Source organism: Vipera berus (genome assembly GCF_964194415.1).
Source record: "Vipera berus genome assembly, chromosome: W".
Taxonomy (NCBI): Eukaryota; Metazoa; Chordata; class Lepidosauria; order Squamata; family Viperidae; genus Vipera; species Vipera berus.
Genome location: NC_138210.1, coordinates 73,603,897 through 73,629,471, shown reverse-complemented (window position 1 = coordinate 73,629,471; position 25,575 = coordinate 73,603,897). Strand labels below are relative to the sequence as shown.

General features: G+C 48.5%; 3 protein-coding genes across 6 annotated transcripts in view; 1 reads left to right on the top strand and 2 right to left on the bottom strand.

The window, feature by feature from the left end:
* LOC308676168 (chromosome-associated kinesin KIF4-like) overlaps window positions 1–4,705 on the bottom strand; it is a 45,411-nt gene extending 40,706 nt beyond the window's left edge. The window contains exons 1-3 of the mRNA XM_081341921.1: window positions 4,515–4,705; window positions 3,125–3,239; window positions 789–979 (exon numbers count right to left, since the gene is read on the bottom strand). Of these exons, the coding sequence (XP_081198047.1) occupies window positions 789–979; window positions 3,125–3,239; window positions 4,515–4,637 (429 nt within the window). The 5' untranslated portion in view covers window positions 4,638–4,705. The remainder of the gene's footprint in view (window positions 1–788; window positions 980–3,124; window positions 3,240–4,514) is intronic.
* A 2,392-nt stretch (window positions 4,706–7,097) lies between these two features.
* LOC308675983 (PDZ domain-containing protein 11) lies at window positions 7,098–15,300 on the top strand. Of its 4 annotated transcripts, XM_081341676.1 has the most exons (7): window positions 7,753–7,909; window positions 9,180–9,300; window positions 9,507–9,590; window positions 10,532–10,588; window positions 11,614–11,712; window positions 13,645–13,705; window positions 14,304–14,579. In XM_081341676.1, exons 2-7 carry the CDS (start codon window positions 9,202–9,204, stop codon window positions 14,336–14,338), a joined length of 435 nt encoding a protein of 144 aa, XP_081197802.1. In that variant the 5' UTR covers window positions 7,753–7,909; window positions 9,180–9,201; the 3' UTR covers window positions 14,339–14,579. The 4 variants fall into 4 exon arrangements, with proteins under 4 accessions (XP_081197801.1, XP_081197802.1, XP_081197800.1 ...); XM_081341675.1 differs by lacking the exons at window positions 7,753–7,909; window positions 13,645–13,705 and adding an exon at window positions 7,098–7,148 and having other exon boundaries at window positions 9,150–9,300; window positions 14,304–15,300; XM_081341674.1 differs by lacking the exon at window positions 13,645–13,705 and having other exon boundaries at window positions 14,304–15,300.
* Window positions 15,301–21,989: 6,689 nt separating this feature from the next.
* On the bottom strand, window positions 21,990–22,568 carry LOC308676155 (histone H1.01-like; the record flags this gene model as incomplete). Its single annotated transcript, XM_081341904.1, has 1 exon — window positions 21,990–22,568. The coding sequence occupies one exon, from the start codon at window positions 22,566–22,568 to the stop codon at window positions 21,990–21,992; it is 579 nt and encodes a 192-aa protein (XP_081198030.1).
* Between the last annotated feature and the right edge of the window lie 3,007 nt (window positions 22,569–25,575).

The following is a 25,575-nucleotide window of genomic DNA, read 5'->3' as shown; positions in this document are numbered from 1 at the left end:
TTGTTGGCCAATGGACAGTGCTGGTCATTTATCAGCCAGATTTCCTTGCTACCTCATCAGCAAATTGTGAGAGTATATTCCCCTTATACTTCCAGAGAATTTTTTTGGCTTACCCTTACTTGATTTAATTATAAGTTGTTAGTTGGCTTCGGTTTATCCTTTTATTGTACTATAAAGCGATTGTCAAATTAAAGCAGTAAACAACGCCCCAGTCAGGGAACCACCAGCTCAGACAAACAAGCTAACAGGAAACTGCAGCCTAATCAGGGTTAGAACACTAACACTGACAGGGCAAGCCGCTGGTATACCAAGAGAGAGCCAACCCCACTCCCTTCTAGCACTGATGACGTTACTTAGTCAGGTCATGAAATGTCTGCAAAAAAAACCAACCAGCTGAGACAGCATCAAGGACCTCACGGTCCTCTTTCTCCCCTTCTGCTTCTCCTGCATTCCCCAAACCCTACTCTTTTCTAGCACTGATGATGTTCCCTAGTTGGGTCACGAGACGTCTGCAAGAAAACAGCCAAGCTCTGGGAGCACCAGGGACTCCACAGTTCAACCCTGAGCGACAAATATTCTCTTCTGTCGGTAAACTGATTCGTTGCTCAGGAACCCACACAGAGAGGCAATCAACCAGATTCGTCTTGACTGTTCCGATGCCCAACACCTTCAAAGACCATCAGGGGGGGTCCTAATAATTACAGCCCTCTTTGGACTTCCACAAAAAAACAACCCCCAAATAAGCTGATCGGTGGCACGGCATCCTTTGGCTCCGAATGTAAACTTACCTCCAAATAGGAGACTTTCAAGGCAAAGTGCCACTCCGCTTTTTGCTTCAGTTCTTTGAAAAGCAGCATGATGACCCGGGGAATGGCTCCAACCGCCGGGTCGTTCTCTTGATCAACGGTGTAAGCCCCGCCCATGGAGTAGGTTTTCCCGGAGCCCGTCTGCCCGTAGGCTAAAACCGTGGCGTTGTAGCCTGGGGGAGCGAGAAGCGCAAAACCGAATTACAGACTCAACGGCGTGGCCCTTAAAGCGGCTCCTTAGGGCAGGAACAAGGAAGGGCGTCTTAGTTCTTGCAGCACACCTGATACACACACACACACACACACACACACACAGACCCAAAAATGACCTGCTCTGCATATTTTCCCAACCTTGTACGGCTTTTTTCTGGTTGCTTTTATGCCCTGGCTGGTGTTGGCTTTGAGGGTGTCCAGCCACCCCAGTTTTTGGGTGGCCTGGTTTCCTTCCACCATGGAGCGTTCTGAGCCTAACTCCTTTTTCCCCCGGTATCGCGATCAGCTTAGAGCAGACATGTCAAACACAAGGCCCGGGGCCCGGATCCGGCCCGTGTAGTGGTTTCATGTGGCCCCCGAAGCCATCCTGGAAACAGTGAGGGAACGGCCCCCACTGCCTTGGCCCTGGCCCAGAGACCCTCAGATCTGTCCCACTCCTGCCCAGGCCCCCATAGGCACCCTTGATGCGAACGATGTAGAGCTGGCCACGCCCACCCAGCAGGCCATACGCACTCTAGCCATGCCCACCCAGTAGGCCACGCCCACCCTGGCCACACCCCCATGGGCAACCGCAATGGTGATGTGGCCCTCAATGAAATTGAGTTTGACACCCCTGGCGTAGAGACTAGCAAATTCCTGATGTCTATGGAGATTCTCAGTCATGCAGGTCATGGATGTCCCAACGCTGCTTTTTCCGCGAGGCAACTGGACTAAGACGTTTCGCTTCCCATCCCAGGAGCTTCTTCAGCTCAGACTGGACGGTGGGGGAAAGGAAGGATTTATACTCCTTGCAGACCGCTGGTCGTTTGCCATCTTTCGGAGAGCCCTTTGAGGCCACTTGGAGGTTTCCCTGTGTCCTCGGGGTCACCCGAGCGGTGCAGCTGTACTCATCCCCAACGGCCTGTGCGCCCGTCTTCAACCGTGAAGGGACCCAGGGCAGAAAACATCCCGCAGCCAAAAAGGGCTCCATACCCATTTGCACCACTCGGCTGCCATTTCGATCACGTGACTGTGGGAACGCTACAAGGGTTGGAAGCGTCGAGTACCGGCTGCAAGTCACTTTTCCAGGGCCACTGTAACTTTCAATGGTCTCTAAATGCATGGTTGTTAAGCAGTGGTGGGATTGAACAACCGGTTCTCTTATTGGATGGAGGCCTACTCCAGGCCTAGAACCGACTTCCGGAAATGGCATCCACACACTTCTGGCGGGCTGTTCTAGGCCTGAGAGGCCTCCTCCAGGCCTCGGAGGCCTAGAACGGACTTCCGGAAATGGCATCCACGCACTTCTGGCGGGCTGTTCTAGGCCTGAGAGGCCGCCTCCAGGCCTCCGAGGCCTAGAACGGACTTCCAGAAGTGGCATCTATGCAGTTCTGGAGGGCTGTTCTAGGCCTGAGAGGCCTCCAAGGCCTAGAACGGACTTCCAGAAGTGGCATCCATGCATTTCTGGTGAGCTGTTCTAAGCCTGGGAGGTCTCCTCCAGGCCTAGAATGGCCTTCTGGAAGTGGCATCCACGCACTTCTGGCGGGCTGTTCTAGGCTTGAGAGGCTGCCTCCAGGCCTCCGAGGCCTAGAACGGACTTCCAGAAGTGGCATCTATGCAGTTCTGGTGGGCTGTTCTAGGCCTGAGAGCCTCCAAGGCCTAGAACGGACGTCCAGAAGTGGCATCCACGCATTTCTGGCGAGCCGTTCTAAGCCTGGGAGGTCTCCTCCAGGCCTCCGAGGCCTAGAACAGACTTCCGGAAGTGGCATCCACGCACATCTGGCGGGCTGTTCTAGGCCTGAGAGGCCTCCAAGGCCTAGAACGGACTTCCGGAAGTAGCATCCATGCATTTCTGGCGAGCCGTTCTAAGCCTGGGAGGTCTCCTCCAGGCCTCCAAGGCCTAGACTGGTCTTCTGGAAGCAGTGTGCATTCAAGCCAATTCTCTGAACTCAGCAAAATTTAGCTACCTGTTCTGCTGAACAGTTGTGAACCGGCTGAATCCCATCGCTGGTTTTAAGCAAAGGACTATCTGCACATGCTTTTTGGAAACGTGAAAGTCGAAGCGTGCCTCGGGGATTGCCTTTTACCGAAATGTCCTCTGAGTGCCCAGCTTTAGAGGCTCTTACCAGAGAAAATACCCCTTACAAGAGGGGCGATGGAGGTATTGAATACCTCCTCCTGCTCAGTCGATGGGTCAAAGACATAGTCGTAGGTAAAGGATTTGTCCTTGCCTAAAATCACCTGCAGAAAAAGGAGCAGAAAGAGAAGAACAGTAACTATACAATCCTGTCATATCACCTTGGGCGGGGGGGGGGGGGGGCATTTTGATCTAATCCAGCCTTGCCCAATCTCAGCTGCTTTTAAGAGGTGAGGACTTCAACTCCCAGAATTCCGCAGTCCGCTTGGGAGCGGAAGCCCAGCCATCTTAAAGCAGGCTGGGTGGAGAGCCTCGCTCTCTTTCTGGCTGGCTCCAGGCAGTTCTCGACGTACGACCACAACCGAGCCCCAAATCTGTCGCTAAGCAAGACAGATGCTCGGTGAGCTTTGCCCCCGTCTTGCGGCCCTCCTTCTCGCCACAGTGGTTAAGCGACTCGTTCAGCCATTAAGCGGAATCTGGCTTTCCCCCTTTTTGCTCGGCGGCGGGTTGCAAAAGAGGATCAGCTGATCCTGGGACCCCGCCACCGTCATAAATACGGGTCACTTGCCAAGCCTGCAAGTTTCGTTCACTTGACCACGGGGACGGTCACAAGGGTGAAAAACCGTCTTAAGCCATTTTCTTCACTTGCCGCAGTTAACTCTGAAGGGTTACTAAACAAATGGACGTAAGTTCAAGGACTGCCTATAGCAGGACGTTTCCAGAAGAGCTATACAATTTCAGAAGTCAAAGTGAGATTCAAGGTGCTGGTGATGACCTATAAAGCCCTAAATGGCATGGGCCCGGATTATCTGAGGGAGCACCTGCTGCCAGCGTCAATTTCCCATCGTCCTGTGCACTCCCACAGGGAGGGTCTTCTCAGGGTACCGCCGGTCAAGGATTGCCGGCGGGCGATCCCCAGGGGGAGGGCGTTCTCTGTGGGCGCGCCTGCCCTATGGAATCAACTGCCAACGGAATTCCGGACTGCCCCCGACCTTCGTTCGTTTCGCCGGGACCTAAAAACCTGGCTCTTTGAGCTATCTGGTCTGGACTGAGGGGTTTTAATGTTTTTAATTTGTGATTTTAATTTTTTGGGGCTAGACTTAATTTAATTTAATTTTTTTATTTTAATCCCATTGATATCCCGCCCTTCTCCGAAGACTCAGGGCGGCTTACAATGTAAAGCACAAATCAATGTGCTTAGCAAAATTTTAATTTTAGATTGTATTGTTTTTAAATTTTGCCTTGTAAACCGCCCTGAGTCCTTCGGGAGTAGGGCGGTATATAAACCAAATAAATAAATAAATAAATAAATAAATAAATAAATAAATAAATAAATAATAAAGTGCAAGAGCCCCCGCCAGCTGCAAATCTTTCCTCACCTGTGGCTCTCCAGGGACAAAAGACAAACACATCTGGCAACCCTCAGAGGTCTCTCTGGGAACGAGCGGGCGGCATCTGAGTGCCACCTTCACCGGGATCACCCGGTCGTCCTCTTTAGGCATTTTCTAATTCTTATCTTCCTGAAAGAAATCACAAATGTTGAGACACATAAAAACAAACGTAGCCTTCCCCCCCCCCCAGCAAGCAGCAATTTCCAAACATCAGCATCCACCTATAGGTTGGTGACGATCAATTGTGTAGTAAGGAGGGGGGGGCAGAAATATGTTTTTTTTCGGTATCGGGACCTGTTCGTTATTTTAAAAAGTAAATTCTAGTACAAAGGCAACATGGTTCAAAAGCTCTTCCAAGCCTTTCATTAAGCTGCTCCCATCGATGTTCGGAAAATACGACGGAAATTTTAAACTCCGAGGCTACAACCCAACATTCTCGTTGGAGTTAATGGGCCTTGTCAATGAATAAACCAGCCGTTCCCAAAGTAAGGGCTACAGCCCTCACTGAAGATCACGGTGATGGATCTCCCGCGATTCAGGCAAGCTCCACATGGACCAGACACCAGAGACAAGACATCCCTCAGCTGAGACTCGCATCGAAAACAGCAGCCTAAACTGACTTAACTATCGGCAGGCTGATAACCGAATATTGCTAATACTACATAGACGTTGTCGTGGCAACTGGACTTCGAACAGGATTTGAAAGGTTTTGCTTCCTCAGTCTTGAGCTGCACGAAACGGTTTGCACCAACAAGGAAAAAAAAGCCCATTTGTAATGAGTCAATTGCCAGACAATTTACCTGGAGGACTGAGAATTTTCCTTGACCCATTGCTAATGCCAGGAATTTATAATTAATCTATCAAAGAGGAACCTTTGAACTGAACTCAACTCCTTGTGATTTGAGAAGACACGGTCAGATGGATTTCTTGGCAAAATTACAGAGCTTGCTTGATTTTTGCCTTGGAGGATGTTAGAAAATTTCCCGGTTTAATCGACCCCTTTGAATTTCTTCATGGGGCCCCACCCAAATGCTAACTAAATATGGTCCCATTTAGCTTCTTGAAATCAGCCAAGCTCCACCAAGTGCACAGCTATAACTGTCTGTCGGTTGCAGACCTACGCCCGGACAAGAGTTTTCCTTAGTGGAAAACTCCTGTAAATCAAATCAGTGTTATGCCTTAGAGCAGGGGTCCCCAACCCCACCCCAGTCCGCGGCATGCCAGCAACCGGTCCGCACAAACAAGCAAAGCCCCATCTGCGAAATTCAGGCAGCACACAAAACCACACACCCTCCGGTGCGTGGAAAAACCTCTCTCCACGGAACCGGTCCCTGGTGCCCAAAAGATTGGGCATAGATCAGGGGTAGGCAACCTTGGCTCTTATGACTCGTGGACTTCAACTCCCAGGATTCCTGAGCCAACCTTGGCTCTTCTTATCACTCGTGGATTTTTAATTTATTTTAATTTTAATTTATTGTACAGGGGCCTTTAATTTTAATTCTATCTTAACTTCTGTATTTATTGTATGTTATTGTTGTTAGCCGCCCTGAGTCCTTCGGGAGATAGGGCGGCATATAAGTCCCAATAATAAATAAATAAATAAATAAATAAATAAATAAATAAACTTCAACTCCCAGGATTCCTGAGCCAGAATTCTGGAATTTGAAGTCCACCAGTCATAAGAAGAGCCAAGGTTGCCTATCCCTGGCATAGAGGAAAAGGGCCCCAAGCGAAAACTCACTCCGGAGGGACAGTTGCAAGAAGCAAAACAATAATTGGTTTAAATTCACAAACCGCATATCGTTCCCTGCGATTTCTAACCAACTCTGAATCTGGCTGGCTGTCAAAGCAGGACCCTTTCAGCCCAAGCCAGATCTCCCAAGCCTTTTCCAATTTTAGGGAGAGAAAAGGCTGGTTTCGGGGATGGGAGAGAAATGACCCGTTTCCTCCCCCCACCCCACCCCCGCCAAATGGGATCATCGCTTCTATTCTCCCAAAATTGAAAAAAAAATAAAATAAAACCCAGGAGAGTGAGTGGAAACAGCCCCGAAGCAGCAGGGGAGGAGGAGAGACTATCCCGGGAATCCCTTGGAAGAGAAGCCGGACGACGGGAAAGCAAAGGCGGCTCCGCGCCCAGGAGCTCCCGCGGGGCTGTTCTCCGGGCACGGCAAGGCAAAGGGCCGATCTCAAAAGCCCCGCTTGGCAGGAAGAGAGACACCCTCCTCCTCCTCCTCCCCCAGGCTGGAAGCCCAGGCCTACCTCGCAGGGTTGTTGTTCGGTGGGGGAAAAAATAAACCCCCAAGACCCGCCCGCCCCCCCCAAAAGAAGGCGGATGGAGCGATGGGAGCCCCCCAGGGGAGGCGGCTCTTCTTCCCTCCGGCGGGTTTCCGAAGCCTCCGGGCGCGTCTCCCTTTCTCTCGCCCGCCGACCGTTGCTCGCCGATGGCCGGTCCTCCTTCGGGTCCGCCCACCCCACGTTTAAACGTGGCGCCAACCCCGGGTGGGCGGGGCCCGTGTGCCGTGACGTCAGGACGACGACGACGACGCCAGAGGCGCATGCGCCGTAAGGCCGGGTTGGTGTGTATATATTTCTGTTCGTGCGTGCGTACGTGTGTGTGTGTGTGTGTGTGTGTGTGTGTTGTCACAGGCAGTGTAAGCGTGGCGATTTGGGGCCGAAAGGGGCTTCCGAAAAGTATTGCGGGGTGGGGGTGGTTCTCGGTGGGTGGCCATTTCTGCGCCCTGAGGGAAAACGGCGGCGCCCGCCATTTTGCCGACTCCTTCTTGGGCGTTGCTCTAACCCCCCTCCACCCACCCTCAGAACTCTATGGTATAAGTCCGGGCGTAGGGAAGCCCGTGTCCAAGCCTCCGCTGAAACCCCGCCCACTTCAGCTACGTCACGTGGGCGGGATGAGGCTTGGCTTTTTACCATTGAAAAAGACGCTTCGTCCGCCGCGCCCTCTCTTACGTCACCCGCCGCCGGGCAGCGTTGCCTTAGCAATCTCCTCAGGAGGCGGAGGGGCCCGCCCTCGCGCTTCCAACCAATCCGAGGGCCGTCTCTACCTTCGGGCAAGAACGCCCGGCCCCAATAGCAGAAGGAGACGCCTTTCCCTCCCTCTGATTGGCTCGGCGGCTGAGGAAGGGCCCGTTTGGATTGGCGGAAGGAGAAGAGGGGGCGGGCCCTCCCGGATTCCCTCAGACCAGCTGCTGAGGCTGCCGGCGGGGAGAGGCCGCTGAGCTGAGGCCGGAGGAGGGCGAGGCCGGTTGGCGGCGGGCGTCGGTCCGGTCCCGTCCCTGGAAGGCAGGCCCAATAGAGCTGGCGCTTTCCGCGGAAGGCGAGCGACGGTGGTGGCCTGCGGAACTCCCGGAGACTTGAGGCTGAGCCAGGTCGGGCCTAGGAAGACTCAGGGCTGCGGGCGGGGGGTGGAAGAGACTCTCCAGGAGGGCTTCCTTTCTGGAGAGGGAGATGAGGGGAGAGGCTTGCCAGGCCTTTGCGGCTGGAAGGGCTGCCCTCCTCGCTCTCTTCTGGAGTTCCTTCCTTGTCCTCGTTTTACGACTGCAAGGGCTTTAGGGACAAGGCGGCTGTCGTTCCCTTTTCCGTGCATAGACAAATAAAAGTTGCAATATTACGATTTGTGTGTGTGTGTGTGTGTGTGTGTGTATAGTATAACTATTGAATTTCAATAATTTTTATTGAAATATATATATATATATACACACACACATATATCATATATCATATATATACACACATATATATCTCATATAGGGACGCGGTGGCTCAGTGGGTTAGGACGCTGAGCTTGTCGATCAGAAGGTCGGCAGTTTGGCGGGTCGAATCCCGAGCGCCGCGTAGCAGAGTGAGCGCCTGTTACGCGTCCCAGCTTCTGCCAACCTAGCAGTTCGAAAGCACGTAAAAGTGCAAGTAGAAAAATAGGGACCACTCCGGTGGGAAGGTCACAGCGTTCCGTGCACCTTTGGCGTCTAGTCATGCCGGCCACATGACCACGGAGACGTCCTCGGACAAGCGCTGGCTCTTCGGGTTTGAAACGGAGATGAGCACCGGCCCCGAGAGTCGGAAACGACTAGCACGCGTGTGTGGGGAAAACTTTACCTTACCTTTATATCTCATATATACATACACACACACACACACACAAACATATATGCAACTTATATATCATATACATACATATGCATACATACATACATATATAAATATATATATACATATATAAACCATAGTATAGAATACAAATGAAAAGAAAGATAATAGCGAACAGGGTCAAGGGAAAAAAAGGGGAAAGAGTTGTGGAGTAACAGAAAAACAAAGAGAAAAGCATTCTAATTCTCTTCAGCCTGAAATAACCATAATAAAATTCCACCTCAACTTTTTTACTTTTATGTGCTTACCATGCACTAACCATTTCTCTAACAACAAACCTATCCGATCTAATTAAATCCCAGTGTCAGAATTTCATGCTTGTTTTCTTCTTGAGCACAAGGTCCAGAAGTGGTTTCTAAGCAGAAGCAAAACCAGATAAGATGCATTTGTTCTCTGGTGTAAACAGAGCAGCTACTGTCTGTCTCGGTTGGTGGGGAAGCATTAATTAAGGGGGAACTGGAGGGTGAAAACCTGACTGCTCTTTCATGCTAGGAACCATCTGGACTGTGCCAACATGGATATGGGAGGCGGCAGCCGGATCCCCTACGATGATTACCCTGTGGTCTTTCTCCCTCCTTATGAGAACCCTCCAACCTGGATCCCCCCTCATGAGGTGTGTAGCTGTAGATCCCCTTCTGATAGCCTTTGGGAGATCTCGCTTGGATTTGATGGCAGGGGCGGGTTTTGCAGCAAATCTCCCAATTCTGATGCTTTTCTCCTGATAGAGCCAGGGAGCGGGGCACGCTAGAAAGATTTTACGTTTCCAGGAATGGAATCCACAATGCTATTGCTTGGCGTGTCCTTTTGGTTTCCCCCTAGAGGATTTACCATTCGGATTACAACAACGAGTTAACCCAGTTCCTGCCTCGAACCATCATCCTGAAAAAGCCTTCGGGGGCTCAGGTGAGACTTGACTCCTTCCCAAAGCGGGGAGCTCTCTGGCTGCCTTTCCCAAGCTGGCACTCTCCTAACGACTCACATCATCCCCAGCCGTAAGTGACAGGGATTGTAGCACTGCGGGGGCAAAGAAAGCCCTTTGGCTTTTCATGGACAGTTCCCTCTACAAAAATGTTGATCTTCCTCAGGAGGGATGGAATATATTCTGCAGAGTTACTGGGTGAGTTGCTCAGTCAACCAGAAAAAGCTGACAAGTTTTGCTAAACTTGGAGGCTGGAAGTTGACGCTCCTTCACAAGAGAGCTCAAAGAAGTTAGAAAGAAAGCAGCAAGCAGATTTGGCTGGGTGAATCCGGGCAGGTGGGATTAAAACAGGCTTAAAATCACTGCACTCTTTCTGCTGCAGCTGGTCCTCAGCTTCTGACCGTAATGGAGGCCAGAATGCTGGACGTTAAGTAGATCATCATGTGACCACAACTGATTTTGTGAACTTTTTCGGTGGCCGTGAAAGTGCCAGCTGTAAAATGAAATGACACAGTTGTGAAGTAAACCCGTTGTCCACAGTGGGCGGTGTTTTTTTGCTGGAAACCGGAAATAAACCCTGGTTTACATCAAAAAAAGAAAAATGTGGACATACAACCGTGGGATCAGTTGTAAGCTAAGTAGTGGGCTGGATTCCAGCCTTTGAAATCCTGCTGTATTGTATCTGTGAGGAGGGCAGAATTGGTAACGACAGATGCAAAGAGAAAAAGAAAAAAGTGGGTTTACTTCTGAAAAACACCTCCAGAGATTTGTCACGCTCCTCCTGGCTGCAAAACCTGCGGGTCCCCGAGCTTACTTGCTGAGAAATGGGTTGAAACGCGGCCTGTTGAGCAACAAAAAAATTCACAGCACTTGAAAGAAGCCATTACATTTGCTGCCAACTGTCTCCGTTCTTTTTCCTTCCTAGCTGGGCTTTAACATCCGAGGAGGGAAAGCTTCTCAGTTGGGTATTTTCATCTCCAAGGTAGATATATATATATATATATTTATATACACACATATATTTTTTTGTCTCGCTCTGGTTCCTAGCTGAGGGTCCTTCCTCCTTAAGAAAGACGTGAATTGGGATTTTCAGTCCTATGTTGGTTGCAGACTCTGTGGCTTCTCTAGCCCACCAAGGGCCTCTATAGTCACAGTCCCATTTCTGTTTTAAGAACTGCAGTGCAGAAGTAGACAGGTTAGATCCATTCTTCTAGGATGGGTAGGCAACCTCGGCTCTTTTATGACTCATGGACTTCAGCTCCCAGAATTCCTGAGCCAGCTGTGCTGAGGGGAAAGGGAGAAGTTTCCAAGCTGAGCCATGCTGGCTCAGGAATTCTGGGAGTTGAAGTCCATGAGTCATAAAAGAGCCGAGGTTGCCTACCCCTGTTCTAGGATAACACCTGTCAGGTTTTTTTCCCCCCCTGTACATTTACACAGAAGAAAATGCCGCTCGGTTTTGTGCAGCTTCCTTCAAAATAAAAATAAAAAATTGAGTTGCGCCGTAAGATGTAAATTCATCAGAATCCGAAACGGAATACGTTGGAATATATGTAACATCTTTAGCATCTCCCCAGGTCTTTTAGGTCTTAAAGAGGCAAGATATCATTTGGATTTTTTCAGTCCCCTTTCCGTTATTTTGCCTGAATCCAAATCATTTTCCCCCCCCCGCTACGATTCCATCTCCCTGGGCGTTCTTTTATTGATCGTATGGCGTGTTCACCTCAAATTTTGATAAAAATGCGAGAGATAAAAATACGAAATATGGAATCTAAAAATATGAGAAAAACTAAAATAATGAGAAAAGTAGGTCTAGATAACGTTCCTGGGCAAAGGGAACAATGCAACGGGCTGGCCTTTCCCACCCCCCCCCCCTCCTTGGGCATCCCACTCCCCCAGATTCTGAACCGGGAAATCTTATTATCCAGTCGGACTTTGTCCCAAGTTGAGAAAAAAGGCTGCTTGGCAATTCTCTACCTTGTGGCTGACCTCTCATTTCTCCTGGGCCAGGTGATCCCAGATTCTGACGCGCATCGTGCTGGGCTGCAGGAAGGAGATCAGGTCCTGGCCGTGAACGATGTGGACTTCCAAGACATTGAGCACAGCAAGGTGAGGGCAGGGGGGGGGCTTTCCCCCTGGCTGTTTGAACGAGGAGGTGGTCCTTTGGGTCTTCAGCCCCCAAGAGGTCCCAGACGCTCTCTCAGCCCAGCCTACCCCTGAAGGTACAGTCACGGTAGAAAGTGGGAAACGGGAGACGGAAGGAGGAGGATTAGGGAGTTAATTGCTTTGCATTATATATAAAAATAATAAAGGCCGGGTGTCTATGTTGTCTGTCTATCTCTGTCCGTCCGTCCGTTTATACATCTGTCTGTCTCTTGTCTGTCTGTCTATATCTATCTTATCTACCGGTATCTATCTATCTATCTATCTATCTATCTATCTATCTATCTATCTATCTATCTATCTGTCTGTCTGTCTGTCTGTCTCTGTCTGTATCTATCTATCTACCTATATCTACCTATCCATCCATCCATCCTGTCTGTCTATCTTATCTATCCATCCTGTCTGTCTGTCTCTCTATCTTATCTATCCATCCTGTCTGTCTGTTCATCTATCTGTCTGTCTGCCTGTCTATCTATCTATATCTATCTATCCATCCATTCATCCTGTCTGTCTGTCTATCTTATCTATCCATCCTGTCTTTGTCCATCTGCCTGTCTATCTATCTATCTATCTCCATCCATCCATTCATCCTGTCTGTCTGTCTATCTATTTCTATCTCTATCTATCCATCCATCCTGTCTGTGTCTGTCTGTCTGTCTATCCATCCATCCGTCCATCCATCCATCCAGTCTGTCTCTCTGTCTGTCTGTCTCTCTATCTGTCTATCCATCCATCCTGTCTATCTATCTCTATCTATCCATCCATCCATCCTGTCTGTCTGTGTCTGTCTGTCCGTCCATCCATCCATCCAGTCTGTCTGTCTGTCTGTCTGTCTGTCTATCTATCTATCTATCTATCTATCTATCTATCTATCTATCTATCTAATCTATCGATCGATTGATCTATCTATCTATCGATCGATCTATATCTATCTATCCATGCATCCATCCAGTCTGTCTGTCTGTCTGTCTATCTATATCGATCTGTTGATCTATCTGGCTGTCTATATCCCTCCTTCCCTCCCTCCCCCCTCTCTCTCCCCCTCCCCCTCCCCCTCTCCCTCTCCCCTCCCCCCCTCTCTCTCTCCCCCTCCACCCACCTATCTACCTGATAGGGAAGGCCGATCTTGCTGAAATGCTGGATCACATGTTCCTTGTCAAAGTGCAGTCACTAAACGTCCGAATGGGAGGTTCTTTTGCTCTCCTTAAAGGGCCACCCCGTTCCATCAAGGAAACAGAATGTCTACAACGTGACAGCCCTATTTATTTCTTTTAATTTCTATCCTGCTTTTATTATTTTTATAAAGAGCTCTAGGCGACGAATCTAAAGCTCCCTCCTTCTCCTATTTCCCACCCACCCACCCACCCCCAGCAAGAACCCTGTGAGGTGGGCTGGGGGGGGCGGATTTGCCCCGAGACACTCAGCTGGTTCTCGTGGCTAAAGGTCAAACTTAAACTCACGATTTCTGGGTGTTCTAGCCTGGTGCTTATTTATTTATTATTTATTATTTAAACTTGTATACTGCCCTATTCCCGTAGGACTCAGGGCGGTTTACAGGGAAAAATTAAAAATACATAACATACAAAGTTAAAATCGATTAAAACTAAGATTAAATTAAGTCCCTGAATTTAAACTAAAACCCCATTAATAAGTAATTAAAACCCCTCAGTCTGGGCCAGACAGCTCAAAAAACCAAGTTTTCAAGTCCCTGCGAAATAAGCAAAGGTCGGGGGCGGTCCTAAGCTCCGTGGGAAGTTGGTTCCAAAGGGCCGGCGCGCCCAACCACAAGACTAATATATTTGCTGCTGTTAAAAAGATTTGGCATTTCTTCCCCCCCCCCCCCCCCCGCCGCCCATCCCTCCCTTCTCTCTTTCCCAGGCTGTAGAAATCCTGAAAACCGCTCGGGAAATCATTATGAGGGTCCGTTTCTTCCCTTACAGTAAGTACAACTGCTGTCCTTGGGTGGGGGGGTGGGGGGTAAAAATGCCCCACTTTTCAGTGAAAATGTCCTGTGTGGCTCACAGTCTCACCACACTCGTAGGTGTGAAGCGTTTCCCCCCCTCCCTTTTTTTTTTTTACAAGCAGGGGAACCGAGGCTTCTTCACGAGGCCTCTTCAAAACTTAAGATGAAATCTGTCCGCTCTTTATATCTCCGAGAAGGTCTGCAGGGCTGGCATCTTTATAAAAAAAATATTCTAGGGAAATTGCCAGAACAAACTCTGTGCCAGGCCCAGCAATAGGGGAATGGCAGTTCTGCACCCAATGCCGGTTGCCGGTCCCAATTGCCAAAATAAAGAAATAAATTAAAAGAAATGGTTTTGTCTTCGTTCCCCATCCCGTGGAGTTCAGACTGACTTCTGCGCAGGGTGTTGGGTTTTTCATTCTGACTCAAATGGGCTCGCTCTCTCTCTCTCTCTCTCTCTCTCTCTCTCCCTCTCTCTCTCTCTCTCTCTCTCTCTCTCTCTCTCTCTCTCTCACTCTCTCTCTCTCTCTCTCCGAGAATCTGGCCTTCATTTCTCTTTTTCTCTCCCTCCCAGATTACCACAGGCAGAAGGAGAGAACGGTTCACTAGAACGTTCCCTCCCGGCGGTCACCTTGCCAGCCTCCGGCCGATTCCGATTTTCAACTTCATTTTTGTCATTCCGTTCTTTTATTCTATTTTTTTTTTAAAAGTCCCTCTGAAGACACCCCCCCCCCAAATAGGGGGCTGTTTTGGGGGAAGGAGGAGCCAGAAAAGAGTTCCTTGCGTTGTGGAATTTCTTCCAAGGAAGACAAAAAGCTCATTTTTATTTTTTATTATTTTCATTTTGCTCCATCCTGCGGACCAAAAAGATCGGGCCTCTCGGACTGACTTCAACCCGTCCCTGATCCAGAAGGAGAGGTGGATGGTTAATGGTGCCGCGTTGATGTGGAACTGCAAGCTTTCCCCCATACACACACACCTTTTTTTGGGGGGGGGGGTTTCCTCCAGAATTGGAGCACCCATCTGCTCCATCTAGATTTGCTTCCAAACTCTCTTGGATAATGGAGGGCTCCAGGCGCGCACAGCCTGAACCTCTGTTGGTTGCTTTGAAAAGGGCGATTCCGGTTTCCTTTCTTCAAAGCACGACTCCTCCTGCGTCTCCACCGCTCTACTTGCTCTTCCACGATTAGTTTTTGGAGAAGACAATTACAAGGTGCTTCTGTCCTTTTTTAATGAAGGTGTTAATGGAAGGGAGGGGCAGATCCCTCCCTTACCTCTGAGATGGAGAACAGCCCGCTTTCTTCCCAGTTTTGGCCTTTGATCCATCCAGATGAGGACAGCCAGAATGACCCACAGAAGAAGTGGATTTCTGGACTGGAAACTTTGCCATTTCAGCCTTATAAAGAAGGAACAGATTTTTTTTTTTAAAAAAAATCCTCTTAAACTCCCCACTTTTCTGACTACATCTGCCATGTTGCCTTCTCTTCTCTTCCTCCTCGGGTTTGATTTTTTTTTGCAATCGGATCCCCGGTTTGGATAAGTCTCCATCTTTAATAAAAATGTTCCTGTCATAAAAATGTTGGTATATTATTCCACTGAGGTAGCTTGCCTTCCAAAGAAGGCCACACCCCGTTTCTACATGTCAGACCCGTTTCTTTGGCCGTTGCTGCGTCCTCGGCCTATGACCACACTTGAGCCCCAAATTCCTGTCGCTAAGCAAGACATGACGTGACCCCCAGGGACACTGCGACCGTCGTAACTTATGAGTCAGTTGCCAAGCGTCTGAATTTTAATCGGGTGCTGCAACGGTCATTAAGAGTGAAAAACCGCCATAAGGCGCTTTTTTGAGTGCCGCATTTACTAGAACAGTGACTACACAAGCTTGTTATAAGTCGAGGACTTAACAACGGTTTATTTAGATAGAATATTTCCAAGCTTGGGGTTGAAATGAAGGGCCCTTAGTGCTCTCTGAGCTTGGTGTTCTTGCAGACATTGCATTACCAAACTAGGTAACATCCTCAGCGCCTGATCAGTCAGATGTTACCTAGTTGGGTAATGAAACATCTGCAGGAAAAAAGCCCGCAAGCTCAGAGAACGCCACGTTGCTTAGTAGGGATAGCCTGCTTAAGAGAAAAAAATCTTTTTTTTCAAACGTTGCAGAATAAAAATACAGGCTAGAGAGAAATAAAACCTGTTCAGCTGGTGACGAAGACTTTTCCTGGGGATGTTGAATAATGCTTCCGAGGTGTTCCACGGTGCACAGCGGGAAGAAAATCAGACGGTCCCCTTAACATTGGTTTTGGATGGAGGGGGGTGGCGTGATTCTTTGAAAGCAGTATAAGTGTCAAGCAGCCGTTCATGAGCTCGCTGCTTTTGAAATATTTATCAAGGACGAGACGGCTTCTTTTCAAGTTTCTAGCCAGGCAAAGCGTCTCTGCCTTCAGCTCCAGATACCTCTTTTGCGTGAAATACTCCATCGTAGGAAAAAAAAAAGATTTTCTTCCTCCTGCACTGAAGTTTCTCATTTGTTTTTTTTTTAAATAGACCACTCATGTTGAAAAGGTTTTAACGAGAGCGGCTTGATGTTGGAAGTTTAGGATAGGTTAGAATTAGAATAGGATAGGACAGGACAACGGAATGGAACGGAACAGAACAGAATAGAAATTAGGATAGGATAGAATTAGAATAGAAATAAATAGAAATATAGAATATAATGAAGAATAGGATAGGATAGAATTAGAATAGAAATCAGAATAGAATAGAATGAAGGATAGGATAGGATAGGATAGAATTAGAATAGAAATAAATAGAAATATAGAATATAATGAAGAATAGAATAGGATAGGATAGAATTAGAATAGAAATTAGAATAGAATAGAATAGAATGAAGGATAAGATAGGATAGGATTAGAATAGAAATAAATAGAAATATAGAATATAATGAAGAATAGGATAGGATAGAATTAGAATAGAAATCAGAATAGAATAGAATAGAATAGAATGAAGGATAGGATAGGATAGAATTAGAATAGAAATAAATAGAAATATAGAATATAATGAAGAATAGGATAGGATAGAATTAGAATAGAAATTAGAATAGAATAGAATGAAGGATAGGATAGGATAGAATTAGAATAGAAATAAGAATACAAATAGAATAGAATGGAATAGAATAGAATAGAATAATAGAATAGAATAGAATCCATTCTATCCTATGCTATTCTTCTAAAATGTGCTGCTTTGGAAATGACTAGAAGTCGGGTTCAGAAGAATCACACCTTCCTAAATAGCCAGGTCTGGTTGAATTCAGACAACACAATTCTGGCATCAACCCAGTTCTTTATTTGTCCCACAATAGACGCCAACCCAAAGTAACCTAACTGGTTGGATCTGCACACCGAGCTAAGCCCCAGGAAATCCCAACAAGCCAAATGGGAATTAAACCCAGTGAGGCCAGGAGATGGCCAGACAAGAAATGTGTGCGTCTTAAATGACAAAAAAAAAGGAAAATATTCTCTGTTTTAGGCTAACTACAGGCAGTCCTCGATTTACGACCACAACAGTGTCCAAAATTCAGGCTGCCGAGTCACGCATTTGTCAAAGTGACTTTTGCTTCCTTTTACGAGTTTTCTCGCTGCATCTGTTGAGGGAATCGCCGCCATCGCTCAAATTAGTAACACGGTTGTGCGAAGTGAATCCGGTTTCTCCATCGACTTTGCTTGTCCAGAAGGTCGGGAAAAGCGATCGCGTCACACACACACACACACACACACACACACACACATACACACACACACACACACACACACAGGAGACACTGTGGCCGTCGTAAACGTGAGTCAGTTGCCAGGCATGGGGAGGCCGCCCCAAGCATAAGTGTGAAAAATGGTCCTAAGTCCCTTTTTCCCCTCTGTTGTCGTAACTTTGAACAGTCACTGGGTTTAAGGAATAGAATAGAGCTGGAAGGGACCTTGGAGGTCTTCTAATCCAGCCCCCCCCCCCCCCCCCGCTTAAGCAGGAGAACCAACACCAGGGGTCTACAAACCTGGCCCTTTGATGACTTGTGGACTTCAACTCCCAGAATTCCTCAGCCAGCATGAGGGAACGGTGACCCTTTGATGACTTGTGGACTTCAACTCCCAGAATTCCTCAGCCAGCGTGAGGGAACTATGACCCTTTGATGACTTGTGGACTTCAACTCCCAGAATTCCTCAGCCAGCATGAGGGAACTATGACCCTTTGATGACTTGTGGACTTCAACTCCCAGAATTCCTCAGCCAGCATGAGGGAACTATGACCCTTTGATGACTTGTGGACTTCAACTCCCAGAATTCCTCAGCCAGCATGAGGGAACTATGACCCTTTGATGACTTGTGGACCAACTCCCAGAATTCCTCAGCCAGCATGAGGGAACGGTGACCCTTTGTTGACTTGTGGACTTCAACTCCCAGAATTCCTCAGCCAGCGTGAGGGAACTGTGGCCCTTTGATGACTTCTGGACTTCAACTCCCAGAATTCCTCAGCCAGCGTGAGGGAACTATGGCCCTTTAATGACTTCTAGACTTCAACTCCCAGAATTCCTCAGCCAGCGTGAGGGAACGGTGACTCTTTGATGACTTGTGGACTTCAACTCCCAGAATTCCTCAGCCAGCGTGAGGGAACTATGGCCCTTTGATGACTTGGGGACTTCAACTCCCAGAAGTCCTCAGCCAGCGTGAGGGAACTATGACCCTTTGATGACTTGGGGACTTCAACTCCCAGAAGTCCTCAGCCAGCGTGAGGGAACTATGGCCCTTTGATGACTTCTAGACTTCAACTCCCAGAATTCCTCAGCCAGCGTGAGGGAACTATGACCCTTTGATGACTTGTGGACTTCAACTCCCAGAAGTCCTCAACCAACGTGAGGGAACTATGACCCTTTGATGACTTGGGGACTTCAACTCCCAGAAGTCCTCAGCCAGCGTGAGGGAACTATGACCCTTTGATGACTTGGGGACTTCAACTCCCAGAAGTCCTCAGCCAGCGTGAGGGAACTATGACCCTTTAATGACTTCTAGACTTCAACTCCCAGACTTCCTCAGCCAGAGTGCCTGGCTGAGGAATTCTGGGAGTTGAAGTCCACAAGTCATCCAAGGGCCAGGTTTGAAGACCCCTTGACCTACTACGCCATCTCAGATCTAAGCAAACTGTTGTTAAGTCCAGGACTCTCTTGTACATCCACCTATGTTAAAAAAAAATAAAATCAGCCCTTTCACGTTAACCAGCAGTCCCTTCTCACCATTACACCATTCCAGCTGTTTTTCCCCCCCAACCCTAAATTCCCCTCTCTCTCTCTTTTTCCAGCAGCAAAGGAAATTGGAGTGAGATCTCCAGGTGGCCTCCTCTCCCAACCGTTAATCAGCTCCCCTGAGGCTCAGCCGGTTTCCTTTGGGGCCGGGATCAAGCCCTCCCCCCCAAGGGCGATGTGCAACTCTGGGCCAGGTGCGCGTGGCTGTCTCCCTCGCCCGCTTCTTTCTTTGCCCGCGTTCCAGGAAACGTGAGAAAGGAAGGCGGGTGTTTGTGTGTGTGTGTGTGTGTGGGGGGGGGGGAAACAGGTCCCGACCGGCGGACAAGAGAAGCGGAGGAGACAGCGGAAGCGTCGCCGGTTCCATGGTGTAATGGTTAGCACTCTGGACTTTGAATCCAGCGATCCGAGTTCAAATCTCGGTGGAACCTCCTTTTTTTTGTTATTTATTTATTTTTACTTATATATACGTATATATTTTAGGGAAGGCTCTATTTTGCACGAAGACACGAGAAAGGGTGTTTTTTTTTTGCCCCCAGCAAGCATTGCAAGGAGCATTGCAAGCTCACTTTCAAGGCAGCTTTTCTCGAGTTTGGGCACTTGGAAGAGGGATGGGCTTCAACTCCCAGAATTCCCTAGCTCGCTTTGCTGTTTGTTTGTTTTTTGTTTTTTTTTTTTAAACTGGATTTATTTATTTTTTGGCTGGTGAATTCTGGGAGTTAAAAGTTCAACTGCCCCCCCCCCCCAGTTTGAGAAAGTCTCCACTTGCAGGCAGGCTGGGAGCTCGGGAATAGCCAGGATGATTGGGCGGATGCAAGCAAAGAAGCTGCCGGAATAACTAGAATAATATGGAAAAATTTGGGGAGCAAAAAGCATCCCAACTTTAGGCTTACAGTAGCGGAGCGGAGAATGAGTTTTCCATGGGCGCATTGGTGGTTCAGTGGTAGAATTCTCGCCTGCCACGCGGGAGGCCCGGGTTCGATTCCCGGCCAATGCAACGAAGTTTTTTGTGTTTTTTTTTTAAATTCAGTCTGAAAAGGTATTTTCCCAAATCAGTTTTTTTTTAAAAAAAAACCTTTTAGGATCTGTCAACCTCTATTTATTCCCTCCACATCCCAAGATTGGAAATGTGCTTCTTTATGACATTAAAAAGTGCTTTTGTTCCTCTTAATGGTTTCTAAGGGCTGAAATGGCTCAGCGGGAAGAAAGCTAGACCAGGGGTCGGCAACCTGAAAAAGGAAAAGAGCCACTGGGAACCGGTTCCATCACACATAAAAAAAGTGGGAGCCGCGTGCGTGCGTCCATCCATGCGCATGCGCAAAAAACGTTTTGCGCATGCGCAAAACGGGTTTTTCTTGCACATGCGTGGACGCGCGCGGTTGCCATTTTTTTTTATGTGTGATGGAACCGGTTCCCGGTTGCGCGACGGCCCGTTTGCAGAGCTACCGCCTTCGGCAGCCTGCAAACGTGCCGCGGCAGCTTTCCCAAAGAGCGGCGCCGCTGCCCGTTCGCGCGGAGGTGCGCACGCACCTCTTCAAAGGTTTGGGGAGGTGCACGCGCATCTCTCCAAACCGGCAGTGCCACTCTCCATTTGGAGAGGTGCGCACGCACCACTGCCCGTTCGAAGAGGTGCATGCGCACCGGGCGGCTGGGAGCCGCAGGAGACGGCTCAAAGAGCCGCATGTGGCTTCGGAGCCGCGGGTTGCCGACCCGTAAGCTAGACCTTTTGCACGCATGCGCAGATGGACAGCTCCGAAAGCTTTCAAGCTACCTAAAAACAGGCTTGGTCAAGTAGAAGAAATGTAGGATTCTTTGGAATGTTTCACTTTTTAGTTATTTTACTGGTTCGGTTTCTGCTTCCCCGGTTCTATTTTAAGGCGGATCAGCAAAGATGGCGGATTTTTCAGAGGGGGACAGAGAAGGGCGAATAAAGGCCGAAGTTTAAGAAATTAATATGCAAAAGAGCAAGGCCGTTCTTGCTTTTTGGCTTTAAAACTAAGCTCTGAGTAATACTGGGTGGTGGTGGTGGGGAAATTATCGGGAGAAAGAGAGTCATAGGGACTAGAAACCACACGCACCAGTTTTTATTTTAATGCAGATTTAAACCACCTAAGCCAGGGGTTCCCAAGCTTAGCAACTTTTAAGACCTGTGGACTTCAACTCCCAGAATTCCCCAGCCAGCAGCATACTCATTGTGGCCCCGCTTACTCTTTTATAATCCCTTCCTCTCCAATCTCTCCTCTTTAAAGGGATAGGAGGGGGGAAAAACAGGCATGGCTGGCTGGGGAATTTTGGGAGTTGAAGTCCACAAGTCTTAAAGTTGCCAAGGTTGGGGACCTCTGACCTAAGGTAAATGGGAGTGGTTTTTTTTTTACGCGTGTATACCTGGGCAGGAGAATATCACACGATTAGACAAGCATGCGACGAGGTGGCCGAGTGGTTAAGGCGATGGACTGCTAATCCATTGTGCTCTGCACGCGTGGGTTCGAATCCCACCCTCGTCGGCCTTGGGCAAGTGGAACCGTTTCGTTAAATTTTGCTTTGGGTGGAAGTTGGGAAGACTGCCAGGCTTCAATACACGCGTGATCCAATGGCTTCGGACAGATACTTGTTACTTTTCAAGTTGAATAGGTTCGGTAAGTAACGCACCCGACTTTTACTCTGCAAAAGCCTATAAATAAAGTCCTATTAAGCGTACAAATAAAAGACTACTAAGCGCGGGGGAAAAATAAAAAAAAGATGGCTGGCAGCGGTGGGATTCGAACCCACGCCCCCGAAGAGACTGGAGCCTTAATCCAGCGCCTTAGACCGCTCGGCCACGCTACCTTCCGCTCACAACTCCTTCAGCCCCTAAAAGAAAGGAAGAGGGACAAGTCTTCACACCGGTCCGCAAGCGCTCCGCTCTTTTTCCAGAGACCGTTTGGGTGGCTCTTAAAAGAGCCGTTGGGTTGAAGCGAAGGCGCCGGGCCGAGCCTTTCACTTTTTTAAAGGGGCGGGCTTGGCCTTCGTGGCGACTTTAACTTTAGGCTTAGCTTTTGCCTTCGCCTTCAGAGACTTGGCGGGGCTTTTCGGCTTTATTTTGGGTTTTTTGGCCGCCACCGAGGCGGGCTTTTTGACCGGCTTCTTGGCAGCTTTTTTCGGCCCGGCGGCTCCCGGTGCCTTCCTCGCCTTCTTGGCGGGCTTCCTGGCCGGCGGCTGCTGTTTCTTCTTGCGGGCCGCCGCCGCCTTCTCCTTGGGGTCGGCCTGCTTCTTGTTGAGCTTGAAGGAGCCCGAGGCGCCGGTGCCCTTGGTCTGCAGCAGCGTCCCCTTGGTGACCAGGTTCTTCAGGCCCAGCTTGATGCGGCTGTTGTTCTTCTCCACGTCGTAGCCCGAGGCCGCCAGCGACTTCTTCAGCGCGGCCAACGAGATGCCGCCGCGCTCCCTGGACGCCGCCACCGCCTGCATCAGCAGCTCCGTCACGCTGGGGCCGCCCGGCTTCCGCTGCTGCACCTTCGCGGCGCCCGCCGCTCTCTGCGCCGGAGCTTCGGCGGCCGCAGTCGGCGCGACTTCAGCCATCGCTAAGCAGGACCTTCTCCGCAGCCGTCGAACTCGGAACTGGCGGGTTCCGAGCGCGGCGCCTGGTATTTATAGCAGAGGTCGCGCTCTGATTGGTCCGTTTTGGAAGCGGCTTGGCCCTTCGCCACGCCCCCTTTTCAAGAGTTTGGCGAGTTTTGTGCTTTTCAAACACGCGTTGAATTCAGACTGTCCGAAGCGGTTGTCGCGGATCTTTCTGGTTTCTGGTAGGATCGATGGCTGTTTTCAAGCGTCCGGATTTTCATATACGGTTGTCTGAAAGGGGCGCATCTCGGAGGAGAGGAAAGGAAGATTTCTGCCTGGTAGAAGTAACACACGTGAAGAAGATCTGGATCACTCCTGGGGTCGAGTCTACTAATAAAACAGGATTTTGCTGCCTTTGAAACAGACCTTTAGACTTAAGTTAAACTTCCTTAACATTTATCAAGATTAGAGTTCTGCGGGTAGTCCTCAACTTACAACGGTCCATTTACTGACTGTTTGAAATGACACCTGGAAAAAGTGACTTTTTCACACAACCGTTGCAGCAGCACCTGCTCCCCCCCATGGTCATGTGATCAAAACTCAGCTGCTTGTTAACTGCTTCATATTTACAACGGTTCCAGGGTCGTGTGTGTCTCACGTGATCCCCGTGTATGGCTTTCCGACAAGCAAAGTTAATGGGGAAGTGGGAGTCACTTAACGAACGTGTTACAAACTTAACTGGTGATTCACTTAACAACCGTGGCAAGGAAGGTTGTAGAATGGAGCCAAATTCATTTGACAACTCTTTGCTTAGCAACAGAAATTTTTTGCTCGATTGTGGTCCTAAGTCCAGGATTACCTGTAGTTCAAAGCCCAAAATGGCAATTGTAGGCTGAAAGAATGAGTTAGTATTTGCTACAGGTTAATTAGTCCTTGACTTATGATTATAATCGGGATGAGAGTTTCCATTTGCTAGGGAAGCTGGTTGTTTAATGAGTCGGGCCTGATTTTTATGACCTTTTTTTTTTGCCATGGTTGTTAAGCAAGTCGATGCAGGGGTTATGTGAGTCACACAGTCGTTAAACGAAGCCGGCATCCCACAATCACTTTGCTGCTTATTAAACTTATTGCTAAGCTTGTAAGCCGCCCTGAGTCTTCGGAGAAGGGCAGGATAATAATGGAATTAAAAATAAAATAAAAAATAAAAAAAATAAAATAAACCACTTTCAAAGGCAGGGGTCTTCAAACTTGGCAACTTGAGGGCTGGCTGAGGAATTCTGGGAGTTGAAGTCCACAAGTTTTAAAGTTGCCAAGTTTGAAGAGCCCTGTTCTAAGGACACAAATGGTGATCACATCATCTTGGGGTACTGCAACCATTGTAAATACTATGCCAAGTGACAAGCACCTGAACTTCGGTCACGTAACCATGGGGGAGTCTGTGATGGTCGTAAATGCGAGGATTAGTTGTAAGTTAGTTTTTCAGTGCCGTTGTAAATTTGAACAGTCACTAAATGAATGGCTGTAAGTTGAAGATTACTGTATTGTCAGTTTTTCTCAAGTCCTTTAGAGCAGGGGTCTTCCAGCTTGGCCCTTTGATGACTTGTGGACTTCAACTCCCAGAATTCCTCAGTCAGGCACGCCGGCTGAGGAATTCTGGGAGTTGAAGTCCACAAGTCATCAAAGGGCCAAGGTTGAAGACCCCTGGAATAGAATTTGCTCTGCATTATGACATGATATGACATCACAGCATGCTTGAAACCCTCCTGGGCCTAAGGGAACATGCATGGTTGATGAAGCAGCATAAAGCATTGAAACAACTGCCAAGGATTAATCTAACTTGACTAGAATAAGGAGAGAATGATAAACTGGACATAGGTAGTGGAAGAATCTCGGATAAACGTCAAATATTACAATAAAAATATTTTCTGCTACCATGAGCTGGTGGGAGAGTTGCCTTGCGGTGAGATAGGCAGCAAATAAATTTAATAAATAAATATAAATTTCCAACAAATAAATAAATAATGCAGTTTCTCACAGCCAAGGACACAGAGCAGAAATCTGAAGTAACGATAACCATGTCTCCAGAGGGAATAATAGTACTCCAAAGCCCATAAATCAAACTGAGGAAGGATGTAATTGCATCAGCTTGTGGAAATAAGGGGAAAAAATAGTTTTCATCCTGTCTCCTCACCCAGTTTGAAACAAAGATATAAACCTTTGCCCCCCTCAGGATTATATATATATTTTTAGATTTTTAGATTTTGTTAGATTTATATAAAGCCCTTTCCCGAAGGACTCAGGGCGGTTTACAGGGCATTTTAAAATCACATCAATATAAAATACAAAGTTAAAAGAGAATTAAAAGATTAAATTATCCCTGAAAATAAAACCCCAGTTAAAATTCTCAGCCTGGGTCAGAGAGCTCAAAGAGCCTTCAGGTCCCGGCGAAATGAGCGTAGGTCAGGGGCAGTCCTGAGCTCCATGGGCAGCTGGTTCCAGAGGGCAGGTGCACCCACAGAAAAGGCCCTCTCCCTGGGTGTTATCCGCCAGCAATCTTTTACCGGCGGCACCCTGAGAAGACCCACCCTCTGCGAGCGCATTGGACAAAGGGAACTTGATGATGGCAGCAGGTGTTCCCTCAAATATCCCGGACCCTCGCCATTTAGGGCTTTATAGGTCATCACCAGCACTTTGAATCTCACCTGGAGGGCAACCGGAAGCCAATGCAGTTCACGGAGTAGAGGTGTTACATGGGAGTATCGGGAAACCCCCATCACTACTCGCGCGGCCGCATTCTGCACCAGTTGTAGTCTCCGAATGGTCCTCAAGGGCAGCCCCATGTAGAGAGCATTGCAATAGTTTAAACGGGAGGTCACGAGCGCATGAGTGACTGTGCGTAGGGCATCTCGGTCCAGGTAGGGTCGCAACTGGCGGACCAGGCGAACCTGGGCAAAAGCTCCCCTGGTCACGGTTCGTATATGATCTTCAAAATTGAGCCGTGAGTCCAGGAGGACGCCTAAGTTGC